The following is a 13,024-nucleotide window of genomic DNA, read 5'->3' on the forward strand; positions in this document are numbered from 1 at the left end:
TTCGCGTTGAATAAGACATCGTTCGGTCGTTCGCAATAGATACGAATGCAATAGCGAATAAATAGCGAAGAAAAAACGATCGCAATTACGATCATAAGTAACGATTATCGTTCAATGGAAATGAGTGAACGTTTTCAGGTCTTTCGCAATAGTGGTCGTTTGCGATCGTTAATCGTTAATGATATGCAAACGATAATCGTCCAGTGGAATAGGGCCCTTAGGGACACAGGGCACTGGAGGGACACTGAGCATCGCCCCATCATCCTCTCCAGCAGCCACAGCCCGCACAGCTCTGGGAGTCGGGTTGTGACATCACCCATTTTATCCATGAAGCCTTGATGCAGTAGTAAGTGCAGAGAAGGAAGGAGCAAAAAAAATAGAAATAGCATGGGAGTGAAGAAGCCCAAAGACTCAACCCTCTTCTTGCTTTACTTAACATTCTGCATCAGGAAACATCACACTGAAAGTGTCCATAGCCTTCATGTTACTCAGCTTATGTCAAAATAGTGTGGCATACCCTAGGGTGAGATCCACTGGCATACTCCCCCTTCCATATACATACAGAGGGACGCATTTAAAAAAATAAAAATGAAGGACCCCATTTTGTTTTTGTTTGCATGTTTTTGATAGATTTCAGTGGCAGATATGGTCCATGGTCCGTACACAGTAGCATGCATTAGAGACTTTAGTTGAAGGGGTCTAAAAAATCACTGGAAGCAGAAAAAGGAGAGGTGGGCAGATTGTTTCCTCTTTGTCTGTATACAAAACATCATAATTTATATTCTGGGTTTATTACACTTTAGAATGACGACCTCCATAGAAAGAACCCAAAATCAAAGTAAAAGTAAACATAATATATAACCTATAGCAAGTGTCATTAACTTTTCAGTAAATTCTTTTATATATTTATATATTTGTGTGCATTCTATTTGTGTGCACCCGTTCTATGTGTAATGGCTGCTATATAGACACATGTGGTTGCTTAGTTCTTCACTAGCCTTTTTTGCCCCTAGGGCAAGCATTTTGCTGTTGTGTAATACTCCTAAGTCGGGATTTCTTCGTTTGGCCATCTATAACATGCTCTGATGTAGATCAGTCATCACACAGTCCTTATGTATGTGACTAGATTTACATCTAACGTCTCCCTCCTCTGGGACTTCTCTGGGTGTGGACCTCAGCTCAATAATCTTTAACTGATGTCACCAAGAGACCTTGTCCATCAACTTGTCCCTTTCTACAAAGCTCTTTGTATGTGCAGATGGAACACTTCTGACCCCTTATCACCTTAACCCCTCGAGACCATAGTTGTGTTAATGGTATAGATATTGTATATTTATTGGGTGGACGCCTACACACTATTCTTTTTTTTTTTTTTTTTCAAATTTAAATCCATAAATATTTCAAATCCCCCACCCAGACATTAGATTTATGTGAGAACATGTAGGCTGCCTGCAGTAGAGGAAGCATTGGTGCTCACTGTATATTGTTTGCAGTATGCAGTTGCATCTCTAGCTCCCCCTAGTGTTGACAGCCAAACCTTCAAATTGAGGGTGTTTGGTATAGGAATAACATGTATGGAGAAATTAATCTACACAGAATATTAGACCTAAAAATGACATGATAGAGGGCAGTTGGACTAATTTCTTTGTCTTCTTTCTTTAGATACACCAGCGCTGTTTCCTGATATCAAGGAAAAAGAAACCCCCACACCTATTGAAGAACTGCATTTAGAAAGCTCTATTCCTCACACCGACTCGGGCATTGGAGAAGAACACCTAAGTAGCATCTTAAATGGAACTGATCTAGATAGTAGCACAAGCCCGGACGTGATGGGCGAACTATTGTCTACGTTGTCATCGGATGTGAAAAAGTCACAGGAAAGTTTAACAGACAGCCCTAGTGACTTGCTAAAACCAGCTCCCTCCATATCTAGCATCAGCCAAAGCAAGGGTATCAATGTCAAAGAAATTCTAAAAAGTCTAGTAGCTGCCCCGTTCGAGATGGCTGAGGCCGGGCCTGACCCTGTACCCTACCCAGACCCTGCACTCAAAAGGGAAGCTCAGGTCATTCTCCCCATGCAGTTTCATTCCTTTGACAGGTACGACATCCTATTAACGTAATGTTTTTCTACATTTCTTTTTGAAAGTGTTAATTACCATATAATTTCCATGTGAATTTTTTGTGTTGGCTTCGTTTGTATACACATCTGGTCAGACTGGTGTAGGTGATGCCAAAATTGTCTGATAATTGCAGTTTATTATTTCTCAGCGATCAAAGTCTGATGTGATTGTTACTGATTGGAATGAATACGTCATCCAGTTACACTGTGTAGATGTAAGGTCACCTGCTGAACTCAGGCAGCACCTTATATGTTTCCACTTGGTGATATAGGAGGGGGAAATGCTTCAGGCCTACCAGGTTAAAGGGGTTATCCAGAGAAAATATTTTTCTTTCAAATCAACTGGTTTCAGAAAGTTATATAGATTTGTAACTTCTATATAAAAATCTCCAGTCTTCCCATACTTATCAGCTGCTGTATGTCCTGCAGGAAATGTTTTCTTTTTAGTCTAACACAGTGCTCTCTGCTGCCATCTCTGTCCGAGACAGGAACTGTCCAGAGCAGCATCAAATCCCCATAGAAAACCTCTACTGCTCTGGACAGTTCCTGTCTCGGCCAGAGGTGTCAGCAGAGAGCACTGTGTCAGACTGAAATTAAAACATTTCCTGCAGTACATACAGCAGCTGATACATACTGGAAGAGTGGAGATTTTTAAATAGAAGTAAACTAAAAAACTGTATAACTTTCTGAAATCAGTTGAGCTGAAAAAAAAAAAAAAAATTTCACCAGAGTTCCCCTTTAAACTCATCCATCCTCTTAACCATGAAATCACAAGATCAGGGAAACTGAGATCCTAGGACTGAAGGTTGAAATTATACAGGATTGCTCCAACACCAGTTCTCATAGAAAAAGAGTCTTAAAGGAGTTATCCAGGCTTACAAAAACATAAACGGCACCACTCATCCTCAGTTTGGGTGTGGGTTTTGCATCTCAGTTCCATTGTGGTGAATGGAGCTGAACTGTAATACCAAATATGACCTAGGAAAGTGGTGGCACTGTTTTTTTTTTGTTTTTTTGTTTTTTTTTAAGAAAGAAACTAGCTATGTTACAATTAAATTTCTAGAAAAAAAGAAAGAAAGGCGGGGGGGGGGGGGGGGGGGGGGCTGAGCTGGAATTCCCCACACTACTACACTTTTTATTCTAGACGACTCCTCTGAGTTTTAATGGTCCCAAGATTGACTGTCAGTATCAGAGCAGTGTCTGTACATATCCTACTCCTCCTACCACTACCATCGATTAGCCAATTAGGGGCGAGCTAATAATAGAAAACCTGCAGCACATACCCAAGTGTTCTGGCCCCCTCAATCGGCTAATCGGGGGGGGGGGGGGAACAAGATTTAAACCTATAGGGGGAGATTTATCAAACATGGTGTAAAGAGAAACTGGCTCAGTTGTTCCTAGCAACCAATCAGATTCCACCTTTCATTCCTCACGGACTCTTTGGAAAATGAAAGGTGGAATCTGATTGGTTGCTAGGGGCAACTGAGCCAGTTTCTATTTACACCATGTTTGATAAATCTCCCCCGTAGATTTTAAGAATAGACAATTAATAATAACTTCTCAGAAAGCCCCTTTAAGTCCTTATGAGACGACTCCCCTTTATAATTCACATGAAACAAACAAGTCATTTGGAAGACTAACTAAATCTATTTATAAGGTAGCTTTCTCGTGTGTTATCTTAGAGATGGTTACCGTCCCTTCTATCCTGATGGGCTTGTGTACTGTATAATAAATGGCTATTTAGCCTTCTCCAGTCCCTCTATACGTCTAAGCCAAGGTTTTAGTGAGAAGAGGCAGAATGAACACTGTGGAAAAGGCATCATGCTCTTGTTAGGCCCATTATTGTTCACAAGCGAGGGACTCTGTGAAATGACAACATCGAGATACAAAGTAGGCTAATACGCTTCCACAAAAGCCGCCTCAGTGTTTGTAATGTATGCAGCAGCTCGAGAACTATCGAATGTAAATGATGAGGTGATATTGATGAAAGGAGGGGATTGAGGTCTCGGGGGGCGCTGATGACGGATTGAACAGAAGCGGCCTTGCTCCACTCCTAACTGAAGCCTGTCGTCTTCACCGCTCAAAGCCATAATGGGAGGTGGCAGTCTGAAATGAGTTGCCACGGCAAAGAGTATTATTTTTGAAATGCTTTCACACAAATCACTAGGCCCCGCATACAACTTAGTTTCATGCTTTAATGTCATCAGGAGACACAAATTGGTGTGTCTAATTGTTTGCCACCTGCCAGCAAAATGAGCTGCCAGCTTGCCAGACGGGTTTGATTGTCTGTCAGCCATTCAGTGGATTGAGAGTGACAACATCAAAAATTATCCTTCAAACTTGGAGACCTCGCTGCCGCTTTTAAGGCAGCCCGTCTTCTCCAGCGCCGGACTACAGTGTTTATAATGAATTACCAATATATCTAGTCCTACCGCCTCATCTGTGTGGGAGTACCTGCAATTACAGGATATACCCAGCTACGGCACTACCAAGGGCTTTGTCATTGGGGCTCAGGAGGGTTACTTTTTTTCTGTTTATTGTCTTATTTTTCACATTTTAGAAAAATTAATTTGTTGTCGAATCCGCTAAGAGATCATTATAATTACTGTACATTTATTGTTATCATTACCGTAATGTTATGTGTTTGAATGCAGAGTAATGTGTGTGCATATATCTGTGTATATGCTTGTGTGAGATAGAGATATACGTATATAGATAGATAGATAGATAGATAGATAGATAGATGGGGATATATATATATATATATATTCATATTCACACACTATATATGCACTGTTTATTCAAATATAAACACTCAGTCATATATGGTGTGTGTGCGCATATATATTATATGTATACAAATTATATCTATATCGTAATATATATAAGCGCATATAATAAAAACGTGTGTGTGTATATATATATATATATATATAATATGCAGAGAATCCACAGCACTCCAGCGTAGTGAAAAAGCTCTATAAGCTGTGTTTATTCAGTCAATTCATAGTGCAACACTCCAAACGCATTGGAGCGTTTGGAGTGTTGCACTATGAATTGACTGAATAAACACAGCTTATAGAGCTTTTTCACTACGCTGGAGTGCTGTGGATTCTCTGCATATATATTCACTACGATCTTTGGTCTGGATCAAGATCCGCTGGCACCACCAATACTACATTAAAGCAGTGCTGCTTATATATATATATATATATATATATATATATATATATATAATATAATTTGCATTATAGGTTTTAGGTAAATCTGAATGGCATAGAATGAGGCCTGGTCATCCTTACCAGATGAGCCTGGGGTTTTCTAGTGCAGCTGTATACTGTAGCGAGTATACAGAGAATTGTGTGATTAAGGAAAAATATTCAGCAAAAGTGGGCCTTGTGGACATAAACAACTTATTGATCAAAGGGGTCAGAGGAGGATAACCGGGGTCATCCTGATAAAGGGCAGTGCACAGCCAAGGAAACTGCAGCCTAATACAACCAATGTGTCTCAATGCCTTATTGCGCCATAGCATGGATGGGTCGTAACAACAGGGGAAGTCTAAGTAAAACAAAAAGTGAAAATAAATAAATAAATAAAAAAAATCGCTGAGTGGAGGAACATAGCCTGGTCAGATGAATTCAGATCCCTATGGCACCATGCTGATGGGAGGGTTGATGTATGACACAAGCAGCATGACATAATGACATTATGAACCTTGTGTGAACAGTCCAGGCCCTAGATGGGCCCTACCACAGTGAGGCTCATGCAACGATAGGCTCCACCTCTTTGACACTATTCACAGCCAAAATAAAGGTGTTTTTTTTTACAAGCGTAAAAACACAGAGGCAACAAAGATGTGTTCTGGATGCTTTTACTGATATCCACCCAGCGGTGGCGCTCTATCAGAGGGCATACTGTATTTCTACAGGTGGCATATCCCATTCTTTTTCCCTGTGTATGTTTGTGTGTTTTAAATCTATGGTTAACGTGATGTAGATCTATGGTTAACAATGTAGAATAGCTAAAATACAATCCATATACCAAATGTCATTTAACTATATGTACATGTGCTGAAAGTGGATTTTTATATGTTTATGTTTAAGTCACAACATGACCAGAGCGATGTAGATTGAATCAGTAGGTAAATTGTATATATTGTATACATGTCCTGCTCATACGTATTTCTCTTTGCTGTATCCCTCACAGGAGCGTAGTTGTACCGGTGAAGAAGCCCCCACCTGGCAGTCTAGCTGTGAACACAGTGGGTGCTGCCAGCAGTGGTAGTCTCACCCCCAGCACAACACCAAATATATTCGCTGCTACTGGAGCAACTCCCAAAAGTATGATCAATACAACAGGTATTTGTTCCTTCATTTCATCTTCCATCAATAATGTGGTGTTGGTAATGTAAGTCCTGTACCCTGAGGCACCGTCGTGTAGCTTGCATGTGAATGTTTTTTTGCTCACGTTTTGTGTAGACTCTAGTTTAGTTTATTTTCATGACCTATGAGTCAGTATAATGTATACAGACACATATGCCAGGTTTAAGGTTAGTCTACATTAGGCCTGTCTCAGAGAAAGTGTCTTTGTTATCTTCAGCAACCAATTAGAACCCTTGGCTCATATTTTCTTTACTGTTTCGAAAATTGAGGCTGGATTCTGACTGGTTACAGTGGGGACACTTTTGCTCTGAGATGTTTTTGGTGTATCTAGGGTCTCGACCGTGGCCGCCTCTTACCTTTTATGTGGTTTTGTGCTGCTCTATGGTATCATGTCTTGTCCTGTTACGTCCTGTGCTGCCGCGTGCTGCTCATATACTCCATGTGTCCTACACTGTTTTGTACCACTATACAATGCCATATGATGTGCTGCTGTGTTCTGCTGTACAATATGATATGCTTCATGTGCAGTGCAGCTCTATTCTGCTCTAGCGTCCCTGTAGACTGTATTGAGGAATCCTTTACATCAATACTACTCTCTGGAGGCAGCCTTTAGCGTGTTAGAATAGATTTATTCTTGTATGCATAGTACTAAGGCATTGCAGAACAGTTTGGAGCAGTGGCTAGGCTACCATGGAGCTGCTATGGGGTTTGCCATGGCATGGCCAACCCCATCCCTCCAGGCTCTTCTGAGCGACCTTTCACTGACCACCCCCCTGGGGACGATGCTCAAAGTGGCACAGCAGCACCCCTCCAGAACCCGCCCTGGGACAGTGCTCAGAGCGTCAGGTTAGAGCCGACCCAGCAGAGAAAGGGTGTTCTGTGATTGCTGTCCCTTTGCTATGCCATGTCGTCCTGTGGGGGTGGGGGGGTGAAGCTGTTAGAGATGATCTGAAAAGTTGCGCTCATACCTGGTTTCTTCTTATGACATATACAAACCTTATATATAGGGTTGCAACTGTAGGGATGCTGATGTAGCAGACACACAGGAGGGTTGGCTGAATGTAAAAAGACACCAGTATTGGCACATGACTGCTCTGAGGGGGGCTGTTACAGAATTTGCTTTAGGCCCAGGAGCTTCAGGTTACCCCTCCGTCAAGGTGTGTTAACACTTTGGATAATCCATTTTGTATTTTTGCCACTGGCTATCAGTTCTCATCTTTATAGTGGCCCTTCAGCACACACTGTTATGTGGGAAGTGCACAATAACAACTTATACCCTAGCATTCTAATATTTATTGTTTCTCAGATACTACCATCTCAGCCTAGGATATGGTCTCTTCACGGACCTTCTCAGTGCTCTGCAGTCCCCTGTGATGATGAGATATTGTGTCTGTATGTTTCACATGTTAAGGTTTTGTCTGTGAAACAGGTGCAGTGGACTCGGCTTCCTCCTCCTCATCTTCATCATCCAGTTTTGTAAATGGTGCTACCAGCAAAAACCTACCAGCAGTGCAGACTGTGGCTCCCATGCCTGAGGACTCTGCGGAAAACATGAGGTAATTATTATAGATTTGTATGTTTGGATGTTCTATTCCTGGGAGATAACTTTAGGCATGGCACCTATTTAAAGGACATCTCCGGCCAATATCTATTTTTTAATGTGTTATTTCATAAGCAAAGTTAGACAAATTCCTAATATACACTAATTATGGGAAATGCACATATAGTGCTATTTCCCTCAATTTACTAGATCAGGCAGGCTGCAATTTCTCAAAAACAAACAAACAAAAAACTGATGTCTCAACCTAGGTGTATATACCTGCAGGGGGGCGCAGTATATGTAGACATTTCATGTAAAAAAAAAAAAACAAGGCCATTCCTGTGCTTACTGCACAAAAATCAGCTTAAGGATGCCTTCACACATACCGGATCCCCAGTGGATCCCGGTATAGTGAAGTTCTATGGGGTCGCAGAAATGTTACCCAGCTCCTTTAATCCCCGACCCAAAGCATACATTAGCTGCTCGACGCTGCGGCTGTATAGAGCTCCCGGCTCCCCTCGCTCCTTATCAGCCAATCAGTGCTGCTGTGCACTCATTGGCTGATGAGGAGCGAGGGGAGCTGGAAGATTCACACAGCCGCGGTGCCGAGCATGTAATGTATGCTCCGAGTCGGGGGCAGCCCTGGAACATACATCACCTGCTCCAGGCTTCTGCTTGCTTCGGAGCCTCCCGGCATCTCATGGCGGTCAGCCAATCAGTGTGCTGCGGCGGGGCAGCGCACTGATTGGCTGACCGCCGGCAGATCCTGGGAGGCCCCGAAGCAAGCAGGAGCCTGGAGCAGGTGATGTATGCTCCGGGCCGGGGCTGCGGGGGTTAAAGGGGCCGGGTTACATGTCCGCAGCGGAATGAAAATGTTTCAGGTTGGTATAAGAATTTACATATAGAAAATAATATTATATTAGGTCAATATTATAAATTTTAAATATTTATTTATTTTACACTTGAGTATACAGTTATTGGGTTATCGCTGCCCGGGCTGATTTCTAGTGATCACTGGAGACCATAACTAAGAGCAGTCCTAAAATCTGCATCTCCTTTAAGTTTACATGTATTTTAGCCTTGTTTGTTAGGCCCTGCCGTATGCTTGTTTACGTCTGTGTTGACTACTGATAACAGCTTGTAGTATAATTAACACAAAATGCGCACGTGTGTTCCCCCTATATTTACAGCGTAGTGACATATGTAGGCATTGGATAATGAATCATTTACATGATCCCGTACAGTTTCTTCACATTGCTCTCCTAATCAAGAATCAGCGTTCTAGTCATGCGTGTAATACATGCGCACTCATCTGTCCAGGTCTTTCCCATTGTCCCACCTCTAATATCATAGTCTTTTGTGTTACCAACTCCATATTGTATGTTTTGATCCCTTTTTTTTTTTTGCTACTGATACTTGTTTTATAATGTTTATATATTTTTTTTTATTTAACTGTGTATACTGTTTTATCCTTTCTCACAGTATCACTGCCAAATTAGAGAGAGCTCTGGAGAAGGTCGCTCCTCTTCTACGTGAGATCTTTGTAGATTTTGCCCCGTTCCTCTCTCGAACATTGCTGGGTAGTCATGGACAGGAGCTGTTGATAGAAGGTATGAATTAAAGATGTCAAGTTCTTACATTACTCCTTCAATATTTTATGTTATTATTTTGTTTTACTTGTATATTATTTTTTAGATGCTGTGATCTTATAAATGCAAATAAAAAAAAGTTTAAAAAGTGCTCACTGGTATATGCTTTTATAATGGTAGCCAATAGCAAAAAGTGCAACAGCAACCTACAGATGCAAGTGCTTACCGTATATACTCCCCCCCCCCCCCCCCCCCTCCCCCCGGCGTACACACAATAAAGACCTGCTCTATAGATATAAAAAAAATCTAAAGAAATAAAAAAAGGATCTTAGCAAACCATTTGATCAAACTGAGTGTACCATGTCACCTTGTTTAGGTGTCCTCAGAGAATGCTAGAGTAGGCCCATGTCTCTGAGGACACCTTAACGTGATGACATGGTACACTCTGATTAAATTGATTGCTAAAATCCTTATTTTTTTAATTTTAGTAGAGCAGGTTTTTATCCTGTGTACACTGTGGGGAGTATGTACCATAAGCACTTGCACCTGTAGGTTGCTGTTGCACCTTTTTTTTTTTGTTTGTTCTTTAGCCACATGCAGCGTGCAACCTACAGTGGGAACAGAGGAATAGGAGTTACTGTCATTAAGATGAACTTCAGGGGGTCTCAAAGAAGGTTCGTCCTTCAATATGAGAGAGCCCTAGGTTCTCCCAACCAACCACCAACAGATGATGAGAGGTCAGGTGTGATGGAATATCACTGCCTGAACCCTTTGTTCTGTGAGAGAGAAGCTGCAGTCAGAACTCTCTGACTCCCCAAAGAGAATGCATGGACACTCAGCCGTGCTAAATGTCCCTTTGTTTGGGGAGGCTGGGGGTCAAATAGGAGAGAAAACTGATGGCTGAATGATTATTCGTCTGTCAATTATCGAAGGTGTATGGCCAGCTTTGAGCCAAGCTTCATATCCTGCAGTCAGATGGATTGCATGTGAATGCATGAATCCTAGGAGTGAAACATCAAAGGGGGTCTAAGCCATCTTATGACATCTGTGCAACATGTCAAAAAATTATTTAAATGAGAATATCCCTTTACACCCTGTAGATTAAAGGGATACTCCAGTGAAAATCTTCTTTTAAATCAACTGGTTTCAGAACATTATATAGATGTGTAATTTACTTCTATTTAAAAATCTCCAATCTTCCCATACTTATTAGCTGCTCTATGTCCTGCAGGAAGTGGTGTCTGACACAGTGCTCTCTGCTGCCACCTCTGTCTCTTTCAGGAACTGTCCAGAGCAGGAGAAGTTTTCTATGGGAATTTACTACAGCTCTGGACAGTTCCTGACACAGACAGAGGTGTCAGCAGAGAGCACTGTGTCAGACTGGAAAGAATACACCACTTCCTTCAGGACATACAGCAGCTGATAAGTACTGGAAGGCGTGATATTTGTAAATAGAAGCAGTTTACAAATCTATATAACTTTCTGACACCCAGAATTTTGCCTTATATTTTATCTTCAATGCAAAAACTATAATTTGGGCCATATCTGCAAATAAAATGAGCACGACACACATGAAAACGTTACTGTGAACAAAGATTCCGTTACATCTGCAGGTAGCCTTGAGGTTTTGCATGTCATTGTTCTCTGGGTTGGATTTCAAAGCGATCAGAAGCCATTCCTATTAGCCGAATATAACCGGAGCCTGTAATAAACATGCCAGTTTCTTCTGGTTTAGAATTGTGCTCGCTGCTGCCGTACTGTCTATTAAAGTGGAAAGTTTTGCCAAGAGTCATCAGGCATTCTCTTCTTATGCCGCGTGAAATCTGATATTTCTGTTAGTCGAAGTTAACTTTAGAAGTGAGGAAATCTGCCGTCGGAATAAGCAGTAACCTGTGATTTATGAAGAAGTGTCATTATTTTTTATTGCGAATACCAGTCCCTTCCCTAAGCTCCTATCTTATTATGTCTAGAAGGGAAGATATATTGCCGCATAAAACACTTATTCTTCATGTAATTTGTCAGTGGGTCAGGATGTCTGCTTTTCATTTGAACTAAATACAAGATTTGTTAATTGACAGCTTAGTATGACAGTCAGGGACGTTGTCATGTTAGCTCAGCTTTAGCTTTAGTACATAGCAGTATATATAAATTATTCTTTTTATTGATTGAACACACTTCTAGTGTGGTTACGATTACAGCCGCCTCTTCCCCCGTGGTGTAGAGGTCAGTGGTCTCCATTACTAACCTGGACAAAAATGTCAGCAGACCTGGAGTCCCTGTTGCATAATTATAGGTGACGGTATAGGAAAATAGTAAAATAAGAACTTGCAGTCAGCATGGAGGATTGGAAAGAAATAGAATGGAATATCATACATGCTACTCCTCCTATACCTGAGCTGAGGAGGGGGGCTTATATGTGTTATCAGTAATTGTATGTCACAAAACATAAAGAGTGGAAACCAGAGCACCAAAGGAGCGGTAAGGTGTCTTTTAGGCTATGCTAGGGAAGGGGAGTCCTACAAACGGAGGATAGCTTGCCTTTTGGTGCCACCTATTGGTAGTGGTGTTTTTGGCCTCTTAAAGGAGAAGTCCTGCAAAAATTTTTATTAAAGGACAAGTGCCATGAAAAACTTTTTCCCAGTAATTGAAGCACATTACAAAGTTATATAACTCTGTAATGTGCATCAATCACCTATCTGCCTCCCTTCCCTGTCTTTTCCCCCCTCCACCCCCCACCAGGAAGTGTCCTGACTCACACAGACCTGATTACTGTCGTCACCATCACCAAGCTCTTCTCTCAGCTCCTTCTGCTGTTACACTAGCCTCCCCCTCCCCTGACTTGTCAGGTGACAAGCTTGCTCAGCTCCCATTGGCTGAACAACTGCAAGCCATCACTTGTCACATCTCACTTGCTTATCTTCCCTCTGACTGACTCCGGCATATAGGCAGCTCCCCCCTCCCCTCATACCCTCTCTCCTGCTGCCGTGGACTCAGTGAAGGAGTCATGTCACTAGAGAAGATAAGCTGAGCAAGCAGAGTCACCTGACAAGGAGGGGGGGCTGGTGTAACATGACCTAGAGCAGCCCTCCTGCTGATGACTCATCCTCACAAGAAGGAGCTGCCTGGTGACGGTGACGACAGTAATCAGGTCTGTGTGAGTTAGGACACTTCCTGGTGGGGGGTGGAGGGGGAAAAAGACAGGGAAGGGAGGCAGATAGGTAATTGAAGCATATTACAGAGTTATATAACTTTGTAATGTGCTTCAATTACTGGGAAAAAGTTTTTCATGGCACTTGTCCTTTTAAAGTATTTTATTGCCCCCCAAATGTTATACAAATCACCAATATACTCTTATTACGGGAAATGCATATAAAGTGCTTTTTTCACTACA

At 41.8% G+C, this 13,024-nt stretch overlaps 1 protein-coding gene across 7 annotated transcripts in view; it reads left to right on the forward strand.

The window, feature by feature from the left end:
* NBEA (neurobeachin) overlaps positions 1–13,024 on the forward strand; it is a 453,563-nt gene that overhangs the window by 220,525 nt on the left and 220,014 nt on the right. For all 7 annotated transcript variants that reach the window (XM_069969916.1, XM_069969921.1, XM_069969920.1 and 4 more), the window contains 4 exons: positions 1,663–2,098; positions 6,329–6,480; positions 7,934–8,060; positions 9,527–9,654. In XM_069969916.1, the coding sequence (XP_069826017.1) occupies positions 1,663–2,098; positions 6,329–6,480; positions 7,934–8,060; positions 9,527–9,654 (843 nt within the window). The remainder of the gene's footprint in view (positions 1–1,662; positions 2,099–6,328; positions 6,481–7,933; positions 8,061–9,526; positions 9,655–13,024) is intronic.

This window comes from Dendropsophus ebraccatus, chromosome 5, assembly GCF_027789765.1.
Source record: "Dendropsophus ebraccatus isolate aDenEbr1 chromosome 5, aDenEbr1.pat, whole genome shotgun sequence".
NCBI lineage: Eukaryota > Metazoa > Chordata > Amphibia > Anura > Hylidae > Dendropsophus > Dendropsophus ebraccatus.